This window comes from Dioscorea cayenensis, chromosome 21, assembly GCF_009730915.1.
Source record: "Dioscorea cayenensis subsp. rotundata cultivar TDr96_F1 chromosome 21, TDr96_F1_v2_PseudoChromosome.rev07_lg8_w22 25.fasta, whole genome shotgun sequence".
Classification (NCBI taxonomy): domain Eukaryota; kingdom Viridiplantae; phylum Streptophyta; class Magnoliopsida; order Dioscoreales; family Dioscoreaceae; genus Dioscorea; species Dioscorea cayenensis.
In genome coordinates this window covers 644,774-668,604 of record NC_052491.1, presented here as the reverse complement: position 1 = coordinate 668,604, position 23,831 = coordinate 644,774, and the positions used below count along the sequence as shown (strand labels likewise).

Below are 23,831 nucleotides of genomic sequence, written 5' to 3'. Positions count from 1 at the left end.
CCAGTGACTCAATTCAGAATATTAAGCGCTCTCTTGACTGCCTAAGCACGAGGTCGGCAGAGTTCACCAGCAGATGTCCTCTGCAGCCTCAACCCCAAGAGTGATCCCGCCTCTCCTGACAGAGTTGACCTATGTTGCCTTTCGGCGGAGTCGTCTTCTCAGTCGTTATGTGTCTTTTGTTTTGCTTTTTCTTCTTTTGTTTGTTCTTTCTAGGGGCGCCTCATCTCTAGTGATGCCCTCCTAGTTTTTCTTTATGTTTCGCTTTGTCTTTGTTTTTCGTTGGTTTGCTTCCCATATTGTCTTTTCTTGCTTTCTTGTTCTTGTTCGGTCTACATTTGGTTTCAATAAATTCATGGTTTATCCACTTTTATTAAAAAATATGGACATTTTTTTATCTCAATTCATGTTATAAAGTTTACCAGCCCGACATGAGTTACAAAAATAAACCAAATAACAATGAATAGTTGGTACCTTGATTATTATACATGGAGAAAAATTAATAGCAGTACTTCATATATCATTAATTATGAAATTTTAAAAATAAACCAATTGCTTTGTTTCTTCAGTTTTATAAAATGTTCAGATACTATAATTATAATTTGTGAAAACTTTAGGGACAACCATTGGATGATCTAGTGATAAGCCATTTGAACGGTAGAGTTAAATCTTAAGGTTGTTTAGTACTATACAGTATTGTTTGCCCATTGTTCATTGGATCCCATGAGTCTTAATCAAGATTTGCATACTGTGAGACTTATTTTATTTTAGATTTTATCAAAGTAGGCAACTTCACCTAGTTAAAACTTATTACAATGCTTTTTCTTAATAAAATCTTCAAGTTCCAAACAAACAACTTTACACTTATGTTCATGATGTTAGAAGAAGTTCTGATTTTATTGAATATCATGATCTTGCAAGTATTGATACGAAGCGAGTTAAGAGTAAAAACATTTGGTTTTTCAACTAGTTTATCACATTATTGAATTGGTTTCAATCTAACTGGTAGTAACAGTATTAATTGAAACGGCCTTCTTAGCATTGAACATCATTAAAACTAAGTTGTACAATAAGATGGGAGATGAAAGGAGATGAAGGGAGATGAAAGGAGATGAATGGTTGAATAGTATAATGGTATGCTACATTAAACATGTGTTTTCAATTTGGTATGATTTTAAAATACGCAAAGCCGAAGGATTCAACTACCATCTTGTAGTGGCAGTCGTTATGTGATTTTATATTTTTTAAAATATTTATTATTATATTGTCAAATTTGAATGAATATATATTTTTTAATATATATTTTTTTAATTAAAGTCAGCACCTCCTTAGTTTTAGTTTTAGTTCTGCCAATGGTAGAAAGAGATGTATTCTCCACACCTCCAGTATTGCAAAGTTGCAAAGCCCCTTATGAGGCGACACTTATCACCTTTCTTAAAAAAGAAAATAATTATTATAATAATAATCGAAGGGGACATATAATGGTATGACTTAATGAGTGAATTTGATATTAATTAATTGAGCAAAACTTGTCTCAAGAAACCAGCCATCAAGGTTCATTAACCGGCATAAGGCATGTATATGAGAATTAAAAATCTTTGCATGTGCATCATCCAACTTGTTGTTTGTCCTTATCAAAATAAGAATCCATAAAAACATCGAAGCTAACTTCACTGGTTTAATTTGTTATGAATGATTGACAAATTTTATGAAATACTCATTTATCAATTTGAGGTTAATTTTCCAATTTATTAGCAGTTCTAAAGAAAATATGTATCCTTAAATGTTCTAGTAACCGAACGGAACCGTTCCAGGATTTAAAATTATTTTAAATACTTATATATATATTATACTAATATGTCTAACAACTTAACAATGTAGGGTTTTTTATTTCTCCTTCTTTGTTTAGTCTTGTAATTTTATAATATTTTTATTTTATTATGCGAAAAATATTTTATAATTACTTTTAAGTTATTTTTTAAAAACAAATTATATATTTTTTATTAATTTTTTTCATGTGGGGTGTGGGCGAAAATCGCCACAAGTACCTAACTTCTCATCGGGTTCAGGTGTGGGTCAAGTTTTTGAAAATCCAGCAAGTACCAAGGCAGGATGAGAATGGGTGCGGGAAAGTAGGGGTGAGAGCAGGGAGGGTAAAACCAACCCCAACCCAATCTGTTGCCATCCCTAACCTTAATTCATATAATACAATATTATATTATACATAGAGATGAATAATAATAATAATAATAATAATAATAATAATCAATATTATATGTATATTAAATATGGGCAGAGGAGCAGTTGTTGATGCTTAAATATTAAATGGGTTTTATACTATGATGGCCCTAATTTTTTTTTTCTTTTTTAAATTGCTTATATGACCTAAATCGCCTAGGGCCATCACATCTATATTTATTTTAAAAATATGTTATTGTTATAATAGAAAGTATTTTTCATTTTTTTAAAACTTTTTTTTTTCTAATTTCACACTATTTAAGAATAATTAGATCTTTGAATTGCAACAACAAATTGAAATATAAAGAGGAATACATGAAAGATACAAAATAGGATAAATATTCAAATTAACTCCATAACAAATAATAGAGATTTTAATCTTCACAAACACTATTTAATAAACACAAACTCCTTTTTTCTAAGGAATCTTGGGAAAGAAATATATTCTCAATTTAATTAAGGTAGTGTTTGTTTGGATAGATTTTGAGTTACATGTAACTTGAATTACTGGGTTTTTAGAAAGCCAGTGTTTGGTTCATAGGATTTTAAAAACCCATATAACTCAGATTACATCCAATGAAGAATTTGGTTTTACACCCAAATTGGGCGTAAGTCGAAATCTCGGGAGTTGAAAATTTTAGATAATGTATATATATGTGCGTGTGTGTATATATATATATATATGCGTACACATACACATATATATACAGAAATATATACACATACACATATGCATATATACACACACACACACACACATATATATATACATATACATTCATATATATAAACATACATAGGTATGTTTACATATACATACATACATATACATATATACACTTATACATATATATATATATATATATATATATGCATATACACACATATACATATACATATACTCATACATATACATATACTTATATAGATATATATACTGATATACATGTATATAGATATGCATATATATACACATATATATACACTTATACACATGTGTTTTCTAATTACAGATTTACAAATCTTTCCAAACAAACATAAATCTTATAATACAGTAATTCCAATTACATCCAACCAAACACAATATTTGACTGCACCATATTTTGAAATTAAGTATTTCCAGTTACATTGTAGCTGAAAATCCATTGCATTTAGAATTACATCCAACCAAACGCTACCTAAGTGAATTTCTAGATACATTACCAACGTAAATGTCATTCATAAATTAAGTTTGATTTTCAGTATTCCTAATCACCATTGGCCTTTAGAAGGGCCGATTATAGGTTTAGACTGAGGAAGAGTAGGCCCATGGAAAATGTTTGCAAAAAAATGTGAGCATGAATCAAACTAGGTTAAAACGTTCAGCTAGTTAGTAGTTGAGTTAAACTTTGATAGTAGTTGTCCCTATAAAAGAAGTGTACATGGCTTGTTAATGCTTAGCTAGTTAGAAGGGATTGTATATACCCTTCACAAGGTGAATACGGGCTTGGAGGCATCACAACCGCTGAATGGAAGAGGAAGATAGTTGAGAGGACCCTGCATTCTAACAAGTTAGAATGCATATATTCACTGCATTTTTTCATTATTAGATGATTTTATTGCTCCTTAGATATAGGTGTGCTTTGAGTAAGAATTGTAAATGAACCAAAAGTATTAATTTGACTTATCATTAATTTCATCGCTTGGGAGATTGTTCTAGACTTTTATTTTCTCTACCTCCTAAAGGTGAAATCATTTTGAAAAAAAATACAAAGAAAAAAAAACATAGAGTAACGTGCATAATTTTGCATGGAGCTTTCTCTGTACCTCTGATACTCATGTATTTTATTATCAGTAATTTTGGGTGGTCCAAAAGCTTTTCTGACTCCAATTTCTTAGAAAAGGGTCCAGCTCAGCAAAATGGTTTCTAGAATCATAAACATTCTGTAAACTTCGTACTATGCTGAGTTTCTCACTATCCGAATTATTAACATCCAAATGTGCTACAACAATGCCTACCTGCTTTGAAGGGAACTGATTTGGCTGACTAGAAGACAAGCCCTTTGCATTTGTTCTTGAACTACTATTGTGGATGATGTTCCACTACTCGCAACTGAAGATACCAGTATTGCCTTCTCATATCTTGGTTTATCTGAAATATTATTATCTAATGATGAAGCTCTTGATTCACTATTATATAACTGTTTGTATCCCGATAAATCTTCCCCTGATTTATTTGTGGTGCAGGAATTGTAGTTTTCTGTGAGTCATGAATTACCTGAACTTAAGTGTGCATCTTTTGCTCTAAGTGCATCTGCTGTAATAAGGATGCTAGGGTCCACCATGAGATCAACCAAGAATTCCCTAACCACAAAAAAAAGAACAAAAGAAGAAGAAGTGAGCAGTTAAAGAAGACATTAGGAATTGAGAATAATAAAAAAAAACCACATTTTTGTCATGAAAAGTATAACAAGTCTTTATTAACAATGACAAGAAGCATGATCCATACAAATACAATCAAAGTTCACCCTACAAAGCAACTGATTTACAACTACATCCTTTATTAGTAACATAATTCGATTTTTTTCTCATTGAAGGAACAATCTAATGGTACCCAAAAAAAAAAAAATGAAAGAAAGGCAAATCACCTCAACACATTACAACTAACTTTTGCAAAGGCAATAGTATAAATCAACCATTCTGAGAAAGAACAAAAAAAAAAGGAAATATATAGTTATACTTATGCACAATTCCTTGTTATGCAACTATATACACAAAACAAGCAGCATTTAAGAGAAGTACTAATAGCAAGTGGTAAAAGTTGTCAAATTAAAAAAGAGAATTATTTGTGAAATCATATTACATAAATAGGTAAATGACAAGATACCCGCGGCTCAATAACTTCTAATTTCAAAAATGAGCTTTCAACAATAACTTAGTTAACCCCAAATATTATTATACAAGAAATCGTTATTTTGACAGCACCTGATCCTCTAAGAGTGACACTACTTACAAAACATAAACACTCACCTTCTGTTATCTAATTTTATTATGTCAACAACAGCATTGTCTACCCTAGTGTACTGGTTTCCTTTGACTAACTTGCAAAGAACACCAATATTGTCTGCAAGGACCTACATGGGTATAGTTTCATAACATGATAAGAAGGAAAAAGGGGCTAGGTAACATGATGTTGATTGCATGGATGGTGTGCCAGAATATAATGAAAGAAACCTCATTGTAAAAAAGTAAGATGCATGAATCTTGAAGAGCAAAGCACGATGGCGAGATAGACTGAATTTTATTCAACCAATAGGTAATACACTTGTTTATAGTGACATTCGTAACTCTATAATATTCTCCTACCATCTTGTTAACATGATATTAGCATCCCTTACAGGGCCACCCATATGCCCGACTGCAAGTTCAAATATTCTTTGAACTAAAATTCCTACCTCAGTAGGTGGTCAAGCAATATACACTGTGTTACTTGCTCTAACTCAACCAAGTCATGATCAATAGCATGATTGACAACAATAGCTTCAAAACTAAGATTTCCATTTTGGAGAGCCACTAGTGACAGAATCTTGCCTTCACTTGCAGAAGTTGGCAACCTAAGTGCATCATAAAGCCCATCAAAAACTTTGTCTTTATAATCAAGAACATTATATTCCTGGAAGCAGAAGATAGAAATACACTATTTAAAAACAATGAGGTTTCTTTCAAACAAGGGGTAGAAGCCAGTCATTCCTGACTTCGTTCCCTTCTTAGCTGATTTCAAACAGGGGGTCCCGTTCTCTATTCTCTCTTATATGTTTATAATGAGTTCTAATACAATTTGTTGCTGGAATTGCAGGGGCCTTTCCTCCCGGAATACCCTTGCTTGTATCTCTCATCTTATTCGTCAGAATAACCTTGTAATCTTCTACTTAGTGGAGACTAGAGCTAATTCTGATCATGTCAGTAAGTTCTATTCAAACTTTCCAGGTCTTGGGATTGGGCCTCCATCCTTGTTGAAGGTTTCTCCGGTGGCATTATTGTCTGCTGGAAAAAAGATATTAGCCAAGTTACCCCCATCGCCTCTTCTTGCCATGTACTCTATCTAGTGATCTCTTCCTGTTATTTCAATAACGCTATTGTTTTGGTTGTTTACAACTCTAGTCATTTTTCCTCTCAATGTGCGGTTTGGAATGAGCTTTCAAAAATTTCGTCTTTTCATCTTCCTTGGCTTATTGTTGACGATTTTAACTCTATTTTGTTCTTGAATGAGCATAAAGGTGGTAGTTACTATTATTATTCTCATAAAGCTAATTTTTTCCAGGAATTCATTGATTGTAATAATCTCTTTGATCTCAATTTCTCGGGTTCTCCTTTTACTTGGTGCAACAATCAACGCGGTTTAGCTCATCGCTGGGCCCGGCTGGATCGTTGTATTGTTAATTTGGACTGGATTTCCCGCTTTAAAAATTTTTCTCTCAAACATATTTCCTGCAGTTTCTCCGATCATTCTCCCCTCATTTTGTCTATTTCTGAGCATAACAATCATAATTGCTATTTATTTAGATTTGATAACTTTTGGTTGGACTTTACCAGCTGTCATGATACTGTTAGAGAAGCTTTGTGCTCTCCCTCTCACGGTAATCCTCTCCATATTCTCACGCACTTATTATCTTGTATCAGATTCAATCTCATCCAGTGGAAATCTAATGGTATCAATTTTCTTGAAACTGCTCTTAATCATACTGAAGCTGATATCTTTAATTTAGAAAGCATGGATGAGTCTGTTGATTCTCAGATTAACCTAACTGCTCAGTATGCCAAGCTTGCAGCTATTCAAAGCCAAATTTCCATCAAATGGGCTCAAAGAGCGAAGCCTTTTTGCATTAGTGATGGAGACAAAAACACCAGTTTCTTTCACAGCTCGGCCCGTATTCGTGCTCATCATAATTACATCTCTTATATTACAGACTCTTCGGGTAACACTCATTCTGATCATTCTAGCATTGAGCATGCTTTTATGAACTTCTATTCTAATCTTTGGTCTAGCTCCAGTTTTAATGGCTTAGTTGATCTCAATGATGTTTTTACTGCTCTGCCTTATGATCTTCCTAGCATTTCTCCTGATACTGGTCAGCATCTTACTCGTGAGGTAACTAACGGGAAAATTTATCTTGCTCTTCTCAATCTTCCATATGGTAAATCCCCTGGTCCTGATGGTTTTAATGTTGAATTTTATCGTTTTTTCTGGAATGATATTGGCGATCGTCTTGTTGGTGTTATTAAACACTTTTTCCATACGTCCCATCTTCCCTCCTCTTTGGGTAGGACTTACATTACTCTTATCCCTAAGAAATCGAATCCCCATTTGGTCTCGGATTATCGCCCCATTTCTCTTTGTAATGTCTATTATAAAATCATCTCAAAAATCTTCTCGAATAGACTTAAGCCTGTTCTCCCTACGTTAGTAGGTAGAGAGCAAGCTGGGTTCATTTCGGATAGAGGAGCTTTTGACAATGTTATAACAGTCCAGGAAGTTGCTCACTCTCTTGAATTTGATCGTATCTGCCCCCCCTAGGATGCTTATTAAACTAGACATTGAGAAGGCGTCTGATACCATTAGCTGGAGTGCAATTCTTGCAACCTTAACTAAAATGAACTTTCCTGACAAATGGGTTTCCTGGATTCAAGTCAGTCTCCTTTCTTCTTCTTTTTCTATCCTTATTAACGGGGTTCCCACTCCCTGGTTTTCCTTTTCTAGGGGAATTCATCAGGGAGATCCCTATCTTCTTACTTGTTTATTCTAGTAGCTCAAAATTTCTCTGCTATTATGAATCATGCTATGACCTCTGGCATGACTCCTGGTTTTGCTTACAATCTTCACTTAAACTTTAATCATCTTCTGTTTGCAAACGATCTCATTTTGATAACTCGAGCTACTAGATCTGTTGCTCGTAATATCAATCTCTGTTTGTCTATCTACTCTCGCTTAACTAGCCAATGCCCCAATCATGCTGAGTCTCAAATTTATCTTCCTTCCTGGTTTAACAAAAGAGTTGTTAAAAGTATTTGCATTATTCTGGGTTTTACTCAGGCTCATTTCCCTCTGATTTACTTGGGTATCCTTATTTCTCCAAAACAGCTCAGTGTTCATTCCTTTAAACCCATGATTGACAAGATCAGCAACTTGTGTGCTAGATGGAAAAATTACAAGCTCTCTTCTGCTGCCAAATCCACTCTTATAAATTCTTCCATCCTCTCTATCCCAACATACTATCTCTTAGCTTACCCGGTTCCTGACTCAGTTCTCCAGGAAATTACTAGATTGGTTAGGGATTTCTTTTGGTCCAAAGGTGGCAATGGAAAGGGCATCCATGCGGTTAATTGGAGTTGTGTCACTGATAAAAAGTCTGAGGGGGGCTTGGGGCACAAGAATCTTTTTCATGCCAAACACTCCCTTTATGGCCAAAAATGTTTTTAAATATCTGAATTCTGATAATATTTTCTGAGTTGACATTGCTCGGCATAAGTATGGTTGCATTAATTTCTGGTCCAATTATATCCCTCCCAAATGTTCTTGGATTTTCAGAGGTATTTGTAAGACAGTTGACATTCTTAAACCGAACCTCTAGATTAGAACTATCAATCCCTCTAAAACCTCATTCCTGTTTGACCCTTGGTTATTTGAGATCCCTCTTGCCTACAAGCCCACATTTTTAAATGTCTTTGCTGATATTCATATGGTCTGTTTAGCTGATTTCTATATTGATGGCCATTGGAACAATGACTTGCTCCTCTCCATGTTTGGTAATTACTTGAGTCTTCTGATTCCTAATCTATGTGCTTTTGATCTTAGCAGTAACAATTTTTGGGTTTGGCATCCTCACTCATCCAATTTAAGAATTTCTTCTGTCATTTATAATCACCTTAATCACAATCCTGATTCGAATATGTCTTGGACTAGTTGGCATAAGCTGTGGAAACTCCATGTTGCTCCCCGAGTTAAACACTTCATATGGCTTTTGTTGCATGGCAGAATATCTAATACTGACTTTCTCAATAGCATTAATCTTGGTACCAGATCTCTTTGTGTTTTCTGCAATCTTGATTCAGAATCTATTGAGCACCTTTTCAAGGATTGTTGTTATGCTCACCTGAGCTAGAATTCTCTGAACCGTATCCTTAACATCAATATATCCTTTCCTGACTTTATTTCCTCTGGATTCTGGATCACTGATTATAATTTCTCCATTCATACAATCTCTTTTATTGCAGCTAATATTTGGTACATTTGGAAGGCTAGATGTGATGCCATTTTTAACAACATCAATCCTAACTTTACCAGCATTGCTCTCAGAGCTGTCGCCCATGTTAAGGATTTTATGCAGGCAAATTCTTCTCTTCTGGGCGTGTGTTTCCTCCTCAACAATTTCACACACGCTGATGGCCCCTTTCTCTTTTATGCTCACAATTGGAATGACATGAACAAGACTGGTAAGTTGGGGTTTTTTTATTTCAAATCATTCTCATGTTGTTTCACTTGCAGGCTACTGTTGGTTTGATGCTGCGTCATTCATTGAAGCTGGGATTAAAGCTTTGGGTATAGTTGTTAAATCTTCTATTGATAGACATCTGAACTTACGACGTATTCTTCATTGCAATCAAGACCTCACCCAACTCTTAATGGATACTAGCAACCCTGTCGCCTGGCGATCTGCTCTTGATATCTCAGATGTCACTCATCTCCTCCATATTGCAGGCAATCCTACTCTGGTTGACATTCCTAGTCGTTGGAATGGTCCAGCTATTGCTCTTACCGGCGCCGGCAACAACAATCACACGTTGAATCTGTTTCTGTTCGTCGCGACTTACCGCGGTGGATCATGAAGACTTTTTCTGACTTGGGTTTCTCATTTTAGTTTTCTTCTTTGTTTTAGCTTTTGTTTCTGGCTTATGTTGGTTCTTGTATAGCTCTTTTCCTTTTTATTTGCTATGTAACCTTCTAAACATTTTGTAATCTTTTTCCCTAGTAATAAAATTAGCTCTCTGAGCTCTTCCCTCATATGAGCACCCTATAGTTTTTTTAAACTTGAGTGACCAAAATAGGAACAACCTTGCAGTTTAGGGATAGAATTGAAATTTTTTTAAACTTTAGTGGCCAACACAAGTCATCATAGGCTAATAGCACAAATTTCTGTTTAAAAATGGATATTTTTATTAGAAAAACATAACTTCAACCATTCATACAAAAAGTGATAGTATCATGTGATATGTTTCCAGCTATTTAATTCAGAACCTTTGTAACTATAGTTTGATTCAAAAAACAAATAAGAAAAAACAACAAAAACACTTAGCCATTGTAATCCAAAAAATAAGCTTAAACAAAGCTTCCACATCATGCACAACATCCCCAGTAGCCATCCTTTTGCTCATGTGCACCCTTGGACAAGAATTTCTTGGTCTGTTTTGAGCATTTTCAATAGATTAACACATCTTTCTTTTTCCCAGCCCCAACTTTACAGCTTGAGATAACCCTCCCATATATCTTGAAGGCACTTGTCTCCCTTGCAACTTTTGTTGTTGCCTAAGTGGATGTACAAAACCAACTTCTATGACTTGGCTTTGTTGTGTATTCATAGTTTCAGAAGTACCCTATACAATCCCAAATATCACAAATCATCAAAGTAGGAAAGACATTGAAAGGAAAACATGTTAATAATTAATAACAAACTAGACTTACATCAAGTATCCATCTTACAGTTATTGTATGAGCTTGAGTGGATATATTTTGCCCAGCTAGATTTGGCATCTGACTTGTTGAAATATAGAATTAGTATCTTACACAATTTTAAAAAAAACTCTATGAAAGAAATACAGATTTTTTACCTCTTGATTAATATTCTGACTTGGTGGTTGAAATGAGTTGTTAAAATTTTTGACTCGTTGATTTGCATCAGGCATCCACACTAGCTGAGAGGAGCTATTTTGTGTAGTGGACAGGGACCTTGATTGAGAAAAAAAATAAAAAAAATTAGTGTATGGCAAATGTGAACCATGAAACAAGACTAATTTTACCTCTTGCACATCAACCTGATGCAACATTTCATATCTCTCTTGGCTTGAATCTTGAGAGTAACCTATAAAATTAATTACATAGCTTGAGAATATCCTATTATTATCCCATGAGACTTGATTTTCATAGAGCGGCAAGCATATCTCTTGACTTGCATTTCGTTGAACCCTTCGAAATCCATCTTCAGTTACAGTTTGTGACGAACCCTGTAGACAATCCCAAAAAATCACAAATCACCAATTTAAGAATCATTAAAACAAAAAAACATAAAGGGCCCAAAACAACTAACTCACATCAGGCATCCATCCAAAAGTAGTTGTAGAACTTGAGTTGTTTTCTCTTCTCAAAGGAGTCCTCTGATTTGGAAAAATAAATTTGAATACCAAATTATCATAACCAATTAATTAGAGATCTACAAATGGTTATCCTTTCATTCCCAAGTTTCTTTATAGTCAGCTTTATATTGCTTCTACCAGCTCTCATATTCTACAAAGAACGCACAGCAACATATCAATGCTCTAGCAATTAGTATAACATAATCCACAATGCAGTTTCTCTGAAAATAAAGTATAAAAATACTTATAGGAAAATTTTGAAGTCTACTATTAGAACCAACTTCACCTTTGGAGGATGTCCTGACATTGTGCCCTGTTTTCCCACATTTTCTACATGTGAGTTGCACTCCTCCCTTATATATCTTGGATTGGCTTCCTCTTGTTTCATTTACTTTCTTCCTTCTATTCTTTTGTGGCTTACCTGGAGGCCTTCTTAACATGGGAGGTAGAATAGACTCCATGTTCTCCACATGACTCCACTGTTTGTCCCCTCTGATTGGTTAGATGTAATGAGAATAAATTTATAGTTATGTTTCCTTGTAGTAACATGAGTTGGCAAATACTCTCTTTTGGTTGGATAAGTGGGAGGACAACTGTGCTCCAAAAAATCTTTGGCCAAATCTTTTTGTCACTTTGAATATTCCACTTGGTACTATTAAAGAGCTGTTTTCTCTCATCCATTATGCCTGGTTCAAAGCCGACCATGCACCTTTGGCCTCTTAAATCCACAACCTTGTTCTTGTTGAACAAAGGGTCAATGACACCAAGTGGTGATCCTTTACCCCTAACGGTGTCTTCTCAGTTAAATCTCTGTACAGTTTCCTTATTCGTGGGGGAGTCACTTCTAGAACCACCAACATAATATGGAAACCCCCTTGCCTAAAGAAAGTTTGTATGTTCAATTGGCTAGTCTTGGATAATAGTATCCTTACCTTAGACAATCTTGCCCTAAGAGGTTGCAACAAACTCCCAACAGCTACTTATGTGATGTACAATGCAGACATTGAAATTGTGGAGCATCTTTTCCTTTTGTATTTTTTTTTGCTGAAAGGCTGTGGTCATTTCTTGCTTCCTATTTTCATAGTACTCCTCTTGTATTTTTTTGTGGTCATTTCTTGCTTTCTATTTTTTGAGTGTCCAAACAGGAGTGGAAGACATACAGACAAAGTAGTCCCCTTGTACTTTTGGGGTCTCCAGCTATCTTTTTCGAGCCTGAGTGATCTTGTTATGTTGCCTTTGTCCCTTTTTATTTTTTTTTTTTTCTGATTTTTCTCTATTCTCTTTTGTTTTGTTCTTTCCTCACTACAAGAAATTTGAGCTATAGCGATTAAATTTAGCAGTGGATTTATAAATTAGTCATTATAAATATCTATAGCGGTAAATTTTTAAATTCTTCACTATAGATTATTGCACCATTACATCTACAATGGCTAAATTGTACAATAGCCACTATAGATGTTTAGATTTTATAGCGCTATGTCAAATTAGCCGTTATTTATTGTTTATTAAAATAAAAATTATTATTGTTAAAAATTTAAAATATTAAATAGTAAATTGAATAAGCCGCTAATTCCTATGAGGTATGTAACCATCATTCACGGACGAAACGCTCTTGTTACATTTAAAAAAAAAACATTAATAATGGTGCATTACTATATAAATTTATTATTTTTTTATAAAAATAAATTCATGGTTGAAAGAATTTATTAATGAATTATTTGAACATAAACAATGATACATTAATAGAAAATATCTATTTACCAAGTTTTATCAAACCCAATGAAAGTAGACTTTACCTTTATACCTTAGCTCATTGAATTTAAAATCTTCGCAAAAGGATTAATTAATTAAACTGGTTTTAGCTTTTATAAAAAATAATAATAGTTTAATTCATTTTGTGGAAAAAACATTGAGCAAACTAACACATTGTAAACCCTGTTATTTTTTAAAATATATTTAAAATTAAATTTATTTTATTTTTCCCAAATAATAATAATAATAATAATAATAATAATAATAATAATAATAATAATAATAATAATAATAAAACAACCCGGATTGCCCTCACCCCCTTAGAAAAGCAATAGATTTTTTAAATAAACTTTTTAGTGGACCTATACGAAATGTTCACCATCTTCTTTGCCTCTCCATACATAAGCTACATTCCCATCCCCATCTCTGCAAAGACGCCGAGAGCTCGAGCTCCAATGGCGATGGACCTTCTCCTTATCGTATCTCCACTATTTCTAGCCATCTTCTTCAGCTTCAGAGGCAGCAACAAGGTGGGAGACAAGTCGGCGAATCTCCCGCCGGGAACAATGGGCTGGCCACTGATCGGCCACACGATCCCCTTCATGCAACCCCATTCCTCCGCCTCACTCGGCCTCTTCATCAAGCAAAACATCGCCAAGTACCATTGATTTCAAATTTAAAGCTGTAAATTGGGAATGGATTGCGATTTCTAAATTAGGGATTGTTAAATTGGGATGGATTTACAGGGATGGTAGGGTTTTCAGGAATAACTTGTTGGGGGAAGGCAACGATCGTGTCGGCGGATGCGGATTTCAATAGGTATTTAAATTTAAATTCGCTTTCCAAACACGAGCTCCTTCTCACTCAAACCCTAGAAATCCTCCCACTGCGGCGCCGCACAAGCGGAGTACCCATTTTCCACCTCTCTGTGAGCTCCGGCCAGCACCGAGAATGGCGGATACTCTAGTCCTTAGGGGCACGTTGAAGGGTCAAGTTGACATGGATACGGTGCTCACCGGATCTCTGGTGCCCGTCTCCTTGGTGAGGTGCCAGACAAGGACAGACTTGTCACGGGAGGAGGAGACGATCATCTCGGAAATTCAGAATTGGGAGACTCTCAGGCAATGCCCGTTGGTTAAAGAGCATCATTGTCTCGGCGTCGACTGACTACCTCTGTCCGTTCAAGGTGATCTCACGGTGCGGTACCCCTCTTCTTTGTATCAGATCGAGTTTTTATCTGCCCATTTCTTAGATCTAGGGTTTTGTACCAAATCTGGTCCCTTTTTGTCTTTTTTTTTCTTGAATTTCTTCTATTTTGTGTAGTTTTTAAGGCTTTAGTGTGCTTTCACTCACGATTCAAAGGTATTAAGTCAGGGCTTCTTCTTTCTTGGCGCGCACGCTGAGTTCGCTTCCATGGCGAGAGGAAGGGTCGAGGTCGAAAGCTAGTGATCCAAACTGATTTTGTAGTTCGCTGATGGTGGTCGATCGTCAGGAATTCGATCGAAGCATGATCGGGATGAAGGGAGTGATCCGGAGATAAGGAATGATCATGGCTTTGGGGATGATCAAGCTCTGAATATGAAGATTTCAGAGATGAACCCTAAAGGCAAACAGTTTGTGAATGAGGTTTTAATTGTGGATGAGAGTATGGAGATTGCTAAATCCAAGGTAAATCTTGTCAATGAATTTCTGGGTGTGAATAATAGTTTTTCAAAACCATGGAATTCTTTGTTTACTGATAATCGGATCAAGGAGAAGGGGAGTGAATTACAGTTCATCACACCATCTGTTTCTAATGGCCATAGGGTTGTTAGATTTCATTCTGATGAGGTGATTCAGGAGGAAAGTCGATGGAGGAATTCTTTGGTGGGATGTGTATATGGCTTACAACCAAGGTTAGAGAGATTTAATGCCTTTGTTCATGCCCGATGGAAAAAGTATGATGTTCAGACAGTATCAAGAATAAATTCTGATTTGTTCTTAATCCAATTTGCTGATGAGGAGACATGTGAAGAAGTGCTGCAGAGTGGTCCATATACTTTTGATAATCATCCTGTGGTGTTGAAGAAATGGCAACCAAGAATGTGTATGGATGTTGCTGTGACTGCCTTACCTATATGGATACAATTCCCAGGATTGCCTTTGGAGTTTTGGTCTATAAATATGTTGAGTAAGATTGGAAGTGTTTGTGGGAAGCCTCTATATTGTGATAAATGTACAATATCCAAGATGAAGCTGGGATTTGTTAGAATCCTTGTGGAAATGGATTTTTCAAGAGATTTTCCGGAAATGGTCGAGTTAGTTGATGAACAAGGCATGGTTTTTCAACAGAAAGTCATATATGAATGGAAGCCTTCTATATGTTCAAATTGTAGGAAATTTGGGCATTTAAAACAAAAATGTAGTGATGGTCAACAAAGAAGAGCAATATGGAGAGTAAAGAGTATTCTTGTGCAGGCAGTGGAAGGTAGTGATATTAAAGATGCACAAAGGATGGAAGCACAAATTACAAATAATGGACAAGATACAAATCCTAAAAGCAGTAATAGCAATCTTGCTCATGGTCCAATGGAAGGAATTTGGAAGGAGATTATTAAAGGAAAAACTATGGGATACAATAGCCATACCTAGAGCCAAATGGTATGATAAATTCCCAAGTGCAGATTGGTTCAACTGGAGTACAACAAAAAAGTGGGGATTTGCAATCGGGTATACAAATTGAGAAGAATTATATAGCATTCCATAAGGGGAAGAGCTTCTCAGTGGATAATAGAAGTGGTCCAAGCTGTAGTAACAGTTTTGGAGTGTTGGAGGAAATTGGAGGAAGTAAAGAAGGCCTTGTACAGATTGAGAAAGAGCTAAATGATGTTGGTAGGAAAGGTAGGAATGCTGGCCTACCACAAATGTTAAAGAATGATTTTATCATGGAATATTAGGGGATTGAACAGTCCTCTAAAGCAATCAGAATTGAGGATGCTGATTGCTAAACACAGGGTTTCTGTTCTGGGGATATTGGAAACTAGAGTAAAAGAGGAGCATGTGGAGGAAGTATGGCCAAGGTAAATCTGAATGAGTGGAAAATGGTGCATAATTACTCTTTGAATGACCAAGGAAGGATATGGATTATGTATGACACAAAACATATCAAATTGTTGGTCTTAGAGATGAATTCACAATTCATTCACTGTCAGATTAGTTGGGGAGATGATGTTTTTCTCTGGACCTGTGTTTATGGGTCTTATATTCCAAATGTAAGGAAGGAAATGTGGAGGGAGCTAACAAGAATTGGGAATAATTTAGAAGCTCCATAGCTGATACAAGGTGATTTTAATTCAGTTAGTAATGATGCTGATAGAATTGGAGGAAATCCCATCAATAAAGAAGCGACAAGTGAGTTCCAAAAGCTGGATTACGGGATTAAATCTAGTAGAAGTCGGAGGAATGGCCCACATTTCACTGGACCAACTATCAAGAGGGAGATAATAGAATTTCTGAGAAAACTTGATTGGTGTTTTGCAAATCAGTTTTTTCTATTCAAGAAAAGAATGACCATGTATGTACTATAATCAACAACGACATTTACGATCATTGTGGAATTACGGTTGACATAAAAAAGCTCAAAGGAAAATGTAAATACCCCATTTAGATTCTTTAATATGTGGTGTGAGCATCCCAATTTCTTCAAGATTGTTGAGAGAATTTGGAATATGCAAATCAGAGGATGCCACATGTATAGAATCTATTATAGGTTGAAGCTATTGAGGGCTGAATTAAAATGCTTAAATAGAAGAGTTTGCAAATATTTCAGAGAAAGTCTCTCAATGTAGGCATGAAATGGAAGAACTGAAGAGCAAATTACTCATAGATCCTTTTAATGTGAGTTTGCAACAAGAGGAAAAGAGTGTGATATGTCGTTTGCAGAAGCTCCTATATTGGGAGGAGAGCCTATTAAAGCAAAAATCTAGATGCCAATGGGTTCAAGCATGGGACCAGAATACTAGATTTTTCTTTAGACTTTTGCAACAAAGGAAAGCCAGAAATCAGATTAGTCAATTAACCTTATCAAATGGTGACATTTGCACTGACAAATTTGAAATCAGAGATGCTATATTGACATACTTCAAAAATTTCTTGGGTAAGGCAGAAGCCAGGAGGGCCATTTTGGATGGCAGTGGTTTTCTAGACAAAGTTATTAATGATGAGACATGTGATCCTCTGTGTAAAATGCCTACAGAGATAGAAATCAAGGGTGCTCTCTGGAATATCAAGGATGATAAAAGCCCAGGGCCAGATGGTTTCAACAGCTACTTATTCAAAAAAACATGGAAAATTATGGGGAAGGAGGTTTGTCTTGCTGTACAGGATTTCTTCTCAAATGGAGTTATGCTGAAGCAAGCCAATTCAACTGTGATCACACTTATCCCAAAAATCCAAAGACCACAAAAAATTACTGATTACAGACCTATATCATGCTGCAATGTGATGTACAAGATCGTATCAAAGATCCTAGCAGGAAGACTGAGTTGTTTTATGTGATATCATCCATATGAACCAATCTGCATTTATTCCAGGCAGTGCTATATCAGATAATATAATGCTTGCTCATGAGCTTCTAAGAGGGTACTGTTACAGGGCTTTTTGGCGTCACACCCATGCGTGGGAGTGATAAGGCCAGGAGAAGCCGGGAGTGGTTATTCAATTCCCTTAGACCGTTTTTCAGCACGTCTGTACGGTCGGATATTTTACTCGGGCATGATCTGGTTTTGTGACCCGAGGCGGAGTAGCGACCAGCTCAACTACCAAGACATGGAGAATATCGATCATCATCCAGTATAAGCGAGGCAGCGTGCAGTGGAGGCTGTCTCTCGATCAGCATGGGCGATTATCGAGACATTCGGGGCAGATGCACAGCGATTATCTGGCGCTGTGGACAGATGGAAGACAAGAGTGGGAAGCACATAGTGTCGACGGACCCCGGCTATTCGGAGTCTAGCCATTGGATGGGGAACACGCTCCGTCTTCTTCCCTTGACCATGAAATTCATGGGAATTCGGCCGTCTCTTTCCCCTTGGCCAAGATGCCATTCTCATGGCTATATAAAGGGACCTTCTTCTCCTTGGATGATCATCCTTAAGTCTTTCTCATTCTCATCTCCTCTCCTCACTTGAGAGAGTTTCTCTTGTAACATTAGGAGCCCGGAGTGCTCTTAGGATGAGAGTCTTGGTTGAGTTGTAAAGCTTCCTTCTTAATCTAGAGAGTTTAGTTTTTCTCTCTTACACTTTGTGTCCTTCTCTTGGTTCCTTCGTGGTTGTGGCGACTTAGCCATCCGTGGGTTTGTTTTCTTGGCAGCAGGCTGATTCGCGTAGGGCGAATGCCGCACGGGTTACACTCTGATTGATAACCCCGTGTCAGGTACCATAAGGAGAATTTAAGATGTTGTGCAATGAAGATTGATCTACAAAAAGCATATGATTCAGTGTCATGGGATTTTCTAGAAGAAGTGTTGATGGCCTTCAAATTTCCACATCAATTTATTAAATTGATCATGAGTGCTGTCAGATCCTATATGTTCTCAATTCTGATTAATGGGCAGATGGAGGGATACTTTCCTGGTAAAGTGGGCTTGCGGCAAGGTGATCCTATATCTCCACTCTTATTTGTATTATGCATGGATTACTTGACTAGATCTTTCAACAAAATGCCCTTGAATGGATTCAAATATCATAAAGATTGTGTGGAAATCAAATTGAGCCATTTGTGTTTTGCTGATGACTTGTTTGTTTTTGCAAATGGAGATATACTTTCTACTGCAATGATCAACAATACTCTAAACACTTTCAAGGTGTATCAGGACTAAAAGCCTAATTTACGAGAAAAGTGCAATTTATTTTTACGGTGTAGATCGAATGAGAAGCAACAAATTGTTAAGCGAGTGGGATTTGTGGAAGGTACTATACCATTAAGTATCTAGGGTTACCCTTAATTTCCACTAAATTGAAGAGAGAACATTGCAATGATCCGATCTCAAAAAAATAAGCTGCTAGAATATCTTCATGGATCTGTTAGAACACTATCCTATGCGAGGCAAACTTCAATTAGTCAATTCGGTTCTATCGAGCATGCATATTTCATCGGTGTTCGGTGTTTAGTCTACCAAAAAGTAGTCATCTCCGAGGGTGGAAAAAAACTATGTAGACATTTTTTTGTGGCATGGAGCAGAGGAGTCCAAGAAGGGAGTCCTAGTTGCATGGGATATGCATCGTCAGCGAGAAAAGAGCAGGGAGAGTTGGGCATAAAAATCAATAAAGATGTGGAATCAAATTGCACAAATGAAACACATCACGGGGAAATTATTCAAGGAAAAACAAACCTTATGGGCTACATGGGTAGCAAAAAAATCAAATTGAGAAGGTTGAGCTTTTTGGGGCATTACTAAAACACTTGACGCGAGTTGGAATTGGAAGAATCTCACTGAAATTACGAAAAGTTAGCAAAAACCTCTAGTTAATTATCAACTTGGGGATGGCAAGATGTTTTCTTTTTGGTTTGATCCATGGTGTAATGGTGAATCTATAGTAGATCTATTTCACGAAGTGAACTTTAGAGAACCATATATGAACAAATACACTCACTGTATCCCGAATATTGGAATAATGGAAGATGGATTATACCGGTGAGATGGAATCACGAGATGGTAAGAATCTCGAATACCTCACTTTGCAAATGTTGCAATTGATGAAAACAAAATGGATTGCATTACATGGAAAGTGGAAAAAAACAAGGCATATATGATACTAAGAGTGTATACAAGTTCTTGCTACAACCTCAAATACAAGTCTCATGGACAAAGTTGGTATGGTCGGCACAAATTTACCTAGACACTCTTTTTATTCTTTTGGTTGGCAATCCGAGAAAAGGTTGCTCACAAAAGATAAATTGATGAAATGGGGTCTAAGCTGAATCAAATTCTTGTGTGTTTTTGTTACTCTCTTTGAGGAACAAATTGAGCATCTATTTTTCGGTTGTGTTTTTCTCTAAAAAGAATTTGGTGTAGAGTATTACATGCAATTAATGTGGGCGAGAAGACCTCTTCCATGGGCTAGAGAAATAAGTTGGTTCTCTCGTAAAGCTACGGGCAAGTCTCTATTAGCTAGAGTAAGAAGAACAGCATTGGTTGCAAGTGTTTACACTATTTAGAGAACAAGGAATCAATTAATTTCTACGAGAAGAAAGTGGCTAGTAGTGAAGAAGTATTCAGCAAATCGGAGAAATCATGATACTGAAGTATGTCTATCAAGTTCCCACAAAGATACCTGGCCAGAGGGAATTATGTAGAAATGGTTTCTTGGATGTAAGACCTCTTTATTGGTTAGATAAACTTAATGTAGCAGCATGAAAATGACACCAGGTGCTTAATATCAAAAGAACTATTCTGCTAGAAGTTTTTGGCTCAAGAACAAGTTGGAAAGTACCTCTTTATACCTTTTTTGTTTGTGTGTGTTCACATTTTGGTTGTTATGAGTATTGGTGATTTGCTTAGGAGCATCAAATTATCATTTGTAAAAAATGGTTGCCCCATGTTTTTTTGTAATGTTGAGCTTACTAAATATCTTTGGTTGATTTGACCAAAAAGATTGATCAATGCGGTGTTGTGCATCCAGAATTTGGTTTCTGGTTTTTAGTCCCTCAGGTGGTTGTTCAGTTGTTGGGTTTTGATTCTGCGCTTAGGTTGTTCGGCCTGGGGAATAGTTTTGAAGTCTAATTGCAGTGACATTTGTTTGAGATTTTTTTCTTATGCTGTTGGTAGAAAGACGGGTGTTGGGGATCTAGATTTATAGTTATTTTGATCAATTGATGGCTTTGAATGGCATCCTTTAAATGGTCTTTGAGCATAAATTGATGAGGTATATTGTACATGAACAATATTATGAAAATACCTGAATATTATATAATTAGGGTTGCCCTTTGTGATGATGATTTTGTTCATATCCAATCCTATTCTTCCTCTTTTCAGTAACTTTTCTTTCTTCTAATTCAATTGTAGCTCTTGAACATGAGCTACAATTGCATGCAAGGTATATGTGTTTGAATAGTTATTTTTAAAGCCTTGTTTATTTGTTTGCGAGGAATTGCATTAATGTTAGATGTTTATCTTGTGTGTTTCTTTTCCTTGGTGAAAAGCAAACAATTCATGGCTATAGGACTTATGAACTACTACACTTGCTGAAGATTATAATTTGAGAGATTGTTTAAAACAGATTGAAGCAAAACCTTTTTTGTGTTTCCACAATATAGCTAAACAATGGTGTTTTTGTTTTGGCCTTTTCTCAAGATAGCTAAACAATGTTTTTATTTTATTATTTATTTTTTGTGTTTCCTCAATATAGTTAAATCATGGTTCTTCGGTTGGCATGACTGTTGTATACTCAATGGATCAAACATGACACTCTTTACAATACCAAGAGTAGAATCTCAGAATTGGATGGCTCTTTCATATCAAAAAGGATCAATTTGCAATAACTGAAAGAAGAGATGAAACTGAATATGGTCCTAAAAGAACAAGTCCCCGGATGATACATTTTTTTTCCCCTGCCATAAAGGCTAATCTTCACTTTCCTTTTATGGCATTAGATTTCTCATCCCCACTTGCTAAATTTGACACAAACCTTAATCGAGTTTGATCCTGATTTGGTCCAGTTAGTGGCATTAGCTGCATAATTGACCTTCTTTACTAAAGGACATTGCACACTTACCTTCCATTACATATATGAAGCGCCAACCTCTTGACACTTGTTGCAGTGATTGTAGTCCCCTATAGGTTTTTAGTGTTGCATTTGTTGGTACTCAGAAAATAGATGGCATACCTGTCCTCCAGCTATAACTGAAGCTCTTAAAGCCAGCACTCTCTATCTTCCAGTTACTAGTGGTGCGAGAGTATGTGCATAATGATCAGACTGCTAAAATTGTGATATTATCACATTTTTGGATCATATTTTAGTCCTTTTCCCTAAAATCAGCAAAAATGGATTTTTGATCATTATCTGTAGAGCAGTCATGTGTTTTTGGCTCATACTCATTACAAGTAGATGCTTGTGCTGTCAAGATCACAATTAGTTCTGCAGTTGATGTTATGCAGGTGATGAGTTCTTCTGTATATTTTTTTGCTATCCAAGGTAAAATTTAATATAAATTTGCAAGTCAAATAATGGTGTCTCTGTGTCCTACTGTATTGTATTGTGTTGTTAAAGCAAGAAAATATCAATATTTTTTAATTGCAATACCACTTACAAAAATAGAGTATAAGGGGAGTTGACAATCTAAGACATTATAATTTTGGAAGACCACCTTATGTAGATTGTCCCCATTGTCAGGAGATAACTCCTTGCCCCAGATTATTATTGTTGCAAATGCTTCCAATATATGTAAATACAATAGGATAACTGCAAAGTAAGGTCATCATGAAGGTGGATCATAATTTTTTTTTTATTGCATTCTGTAGTATTAGACATTTGCAGAGAGGATAGTTGGCAGAAAACATCATGTTACCATTTTACATGTTTGTTGCAATGGATGTTCTTGTATGAGCAACATCATGTGTCTCCTTATTTAATTTTGTGTTTATTTCATTATTATGTTTGTCTGGTGGTTGAACAACGGAATATTATTTAGAAGCACCATGTATTGATATTTAGCTTTAAGACATCACAAATATAAAAGGTTGTTTGGCACTTGATGAGAACCCTTGCCTAACACCTCCTCATGGGCTTCTCCTTCCCTCGTATTTCCAACTCCATGCCATCTTTCGTGATGATCAGTACAGAAACATTTGTGTGTTGTTTTGCATTTTTCATTTATCATTGCTATGTATCATTACTAAGTCTATATGTTTCCCAAAAAGTATGTAGATTCATTTCAGATGTGTTGATGAGAAGGTAATTAATTAATTAACAAAGAGAGATTAATTAATTCCTACATAGCTTTTGCCTAAAAATAAATAAACTTTTTCCCTTTTGCCAGCTTTAAAGATGGAGTGCTTTGGTTAAGCAAGTGAGATCAATGCTTAAAGAGTATGTTTATATCTATCAAAACACTTATCCTGAATGGGAAATTACATGGACCTGTAGTCAATGGACTGCTGCTATTTGTTCACACTTTTCATGTACAATATGAGAATAAATTTTATGATTGATATTGTAATATATTTTCTCTATATATTAATTTTACAACAACACTCGTTTTTTCCTTCCATTGCTCTAGTAACGTGATGATGATGTAGTATGTGTTGAATGTGCGTGTTGTGTTTTGTCTTGTTTTGTTTTGTTTTGTTTGGTTTTGTTTTGCTTTATGGCTGATCTGAAGGTGGAGCTTGTAGTTATGGAGATGTAGTAGAGTCAGGGTTTGGGAATAAAGCATGTTCTTGTCTTTCTTTTGTTTTCTCATTCTATTTCTTCTTCTTGTTG

At 35.7% G+C, this 23,831-nt stretch overlaps 1 protein-coding gene across 2 annotated transcripts; it reads left to right on the top strand.

The window, feature by feature from the left end:
- Nucleotides 1-13,783: 13,783 nt before the first annotated feature.
- LOC120252520 lies at nt 13,784-16,756 on the top strand. Of its 2 annotated transcripts, none has more exons than XM_039260691.1 (2): nt 13,784-14,029; nt 14,118-16,756. In XM_039260691.1, the coding sequence occupies exon 2, from the start codon at nt 14,950-14,952 to the stop codon at nt 16,000-16,002; it is 1,053 nt and encodes a 350-aa protein (XP_039116625.1). In that variant the 5' UTR covers nt 13,784-14,029; nt 14,118-14,949; the 3' UTR covers nt 16,003-16,756. The 2 variants fall into 2 exon arrangements, with proteins under 2 accessions (XP_039116625.1, XP_039116624.1); XM_039260690.1 differs by having other exon boundaries at nt 13,784-14,568; nt 14,746-16,756.
- The last annotated feature ends 7,075 nt before the right edge of the window (nt 16,757-23,831 follow it).

Bases quoted from the DNA above. Each gene is read 5' to 3' on its own strand.
- LOC120252520 (XM_039260691.1), top strand. From the start codon at position 14,950: ATGAAGATTTCAGAGATGAACCCTAAAGGCAAACAGTTTGTGAATGAG.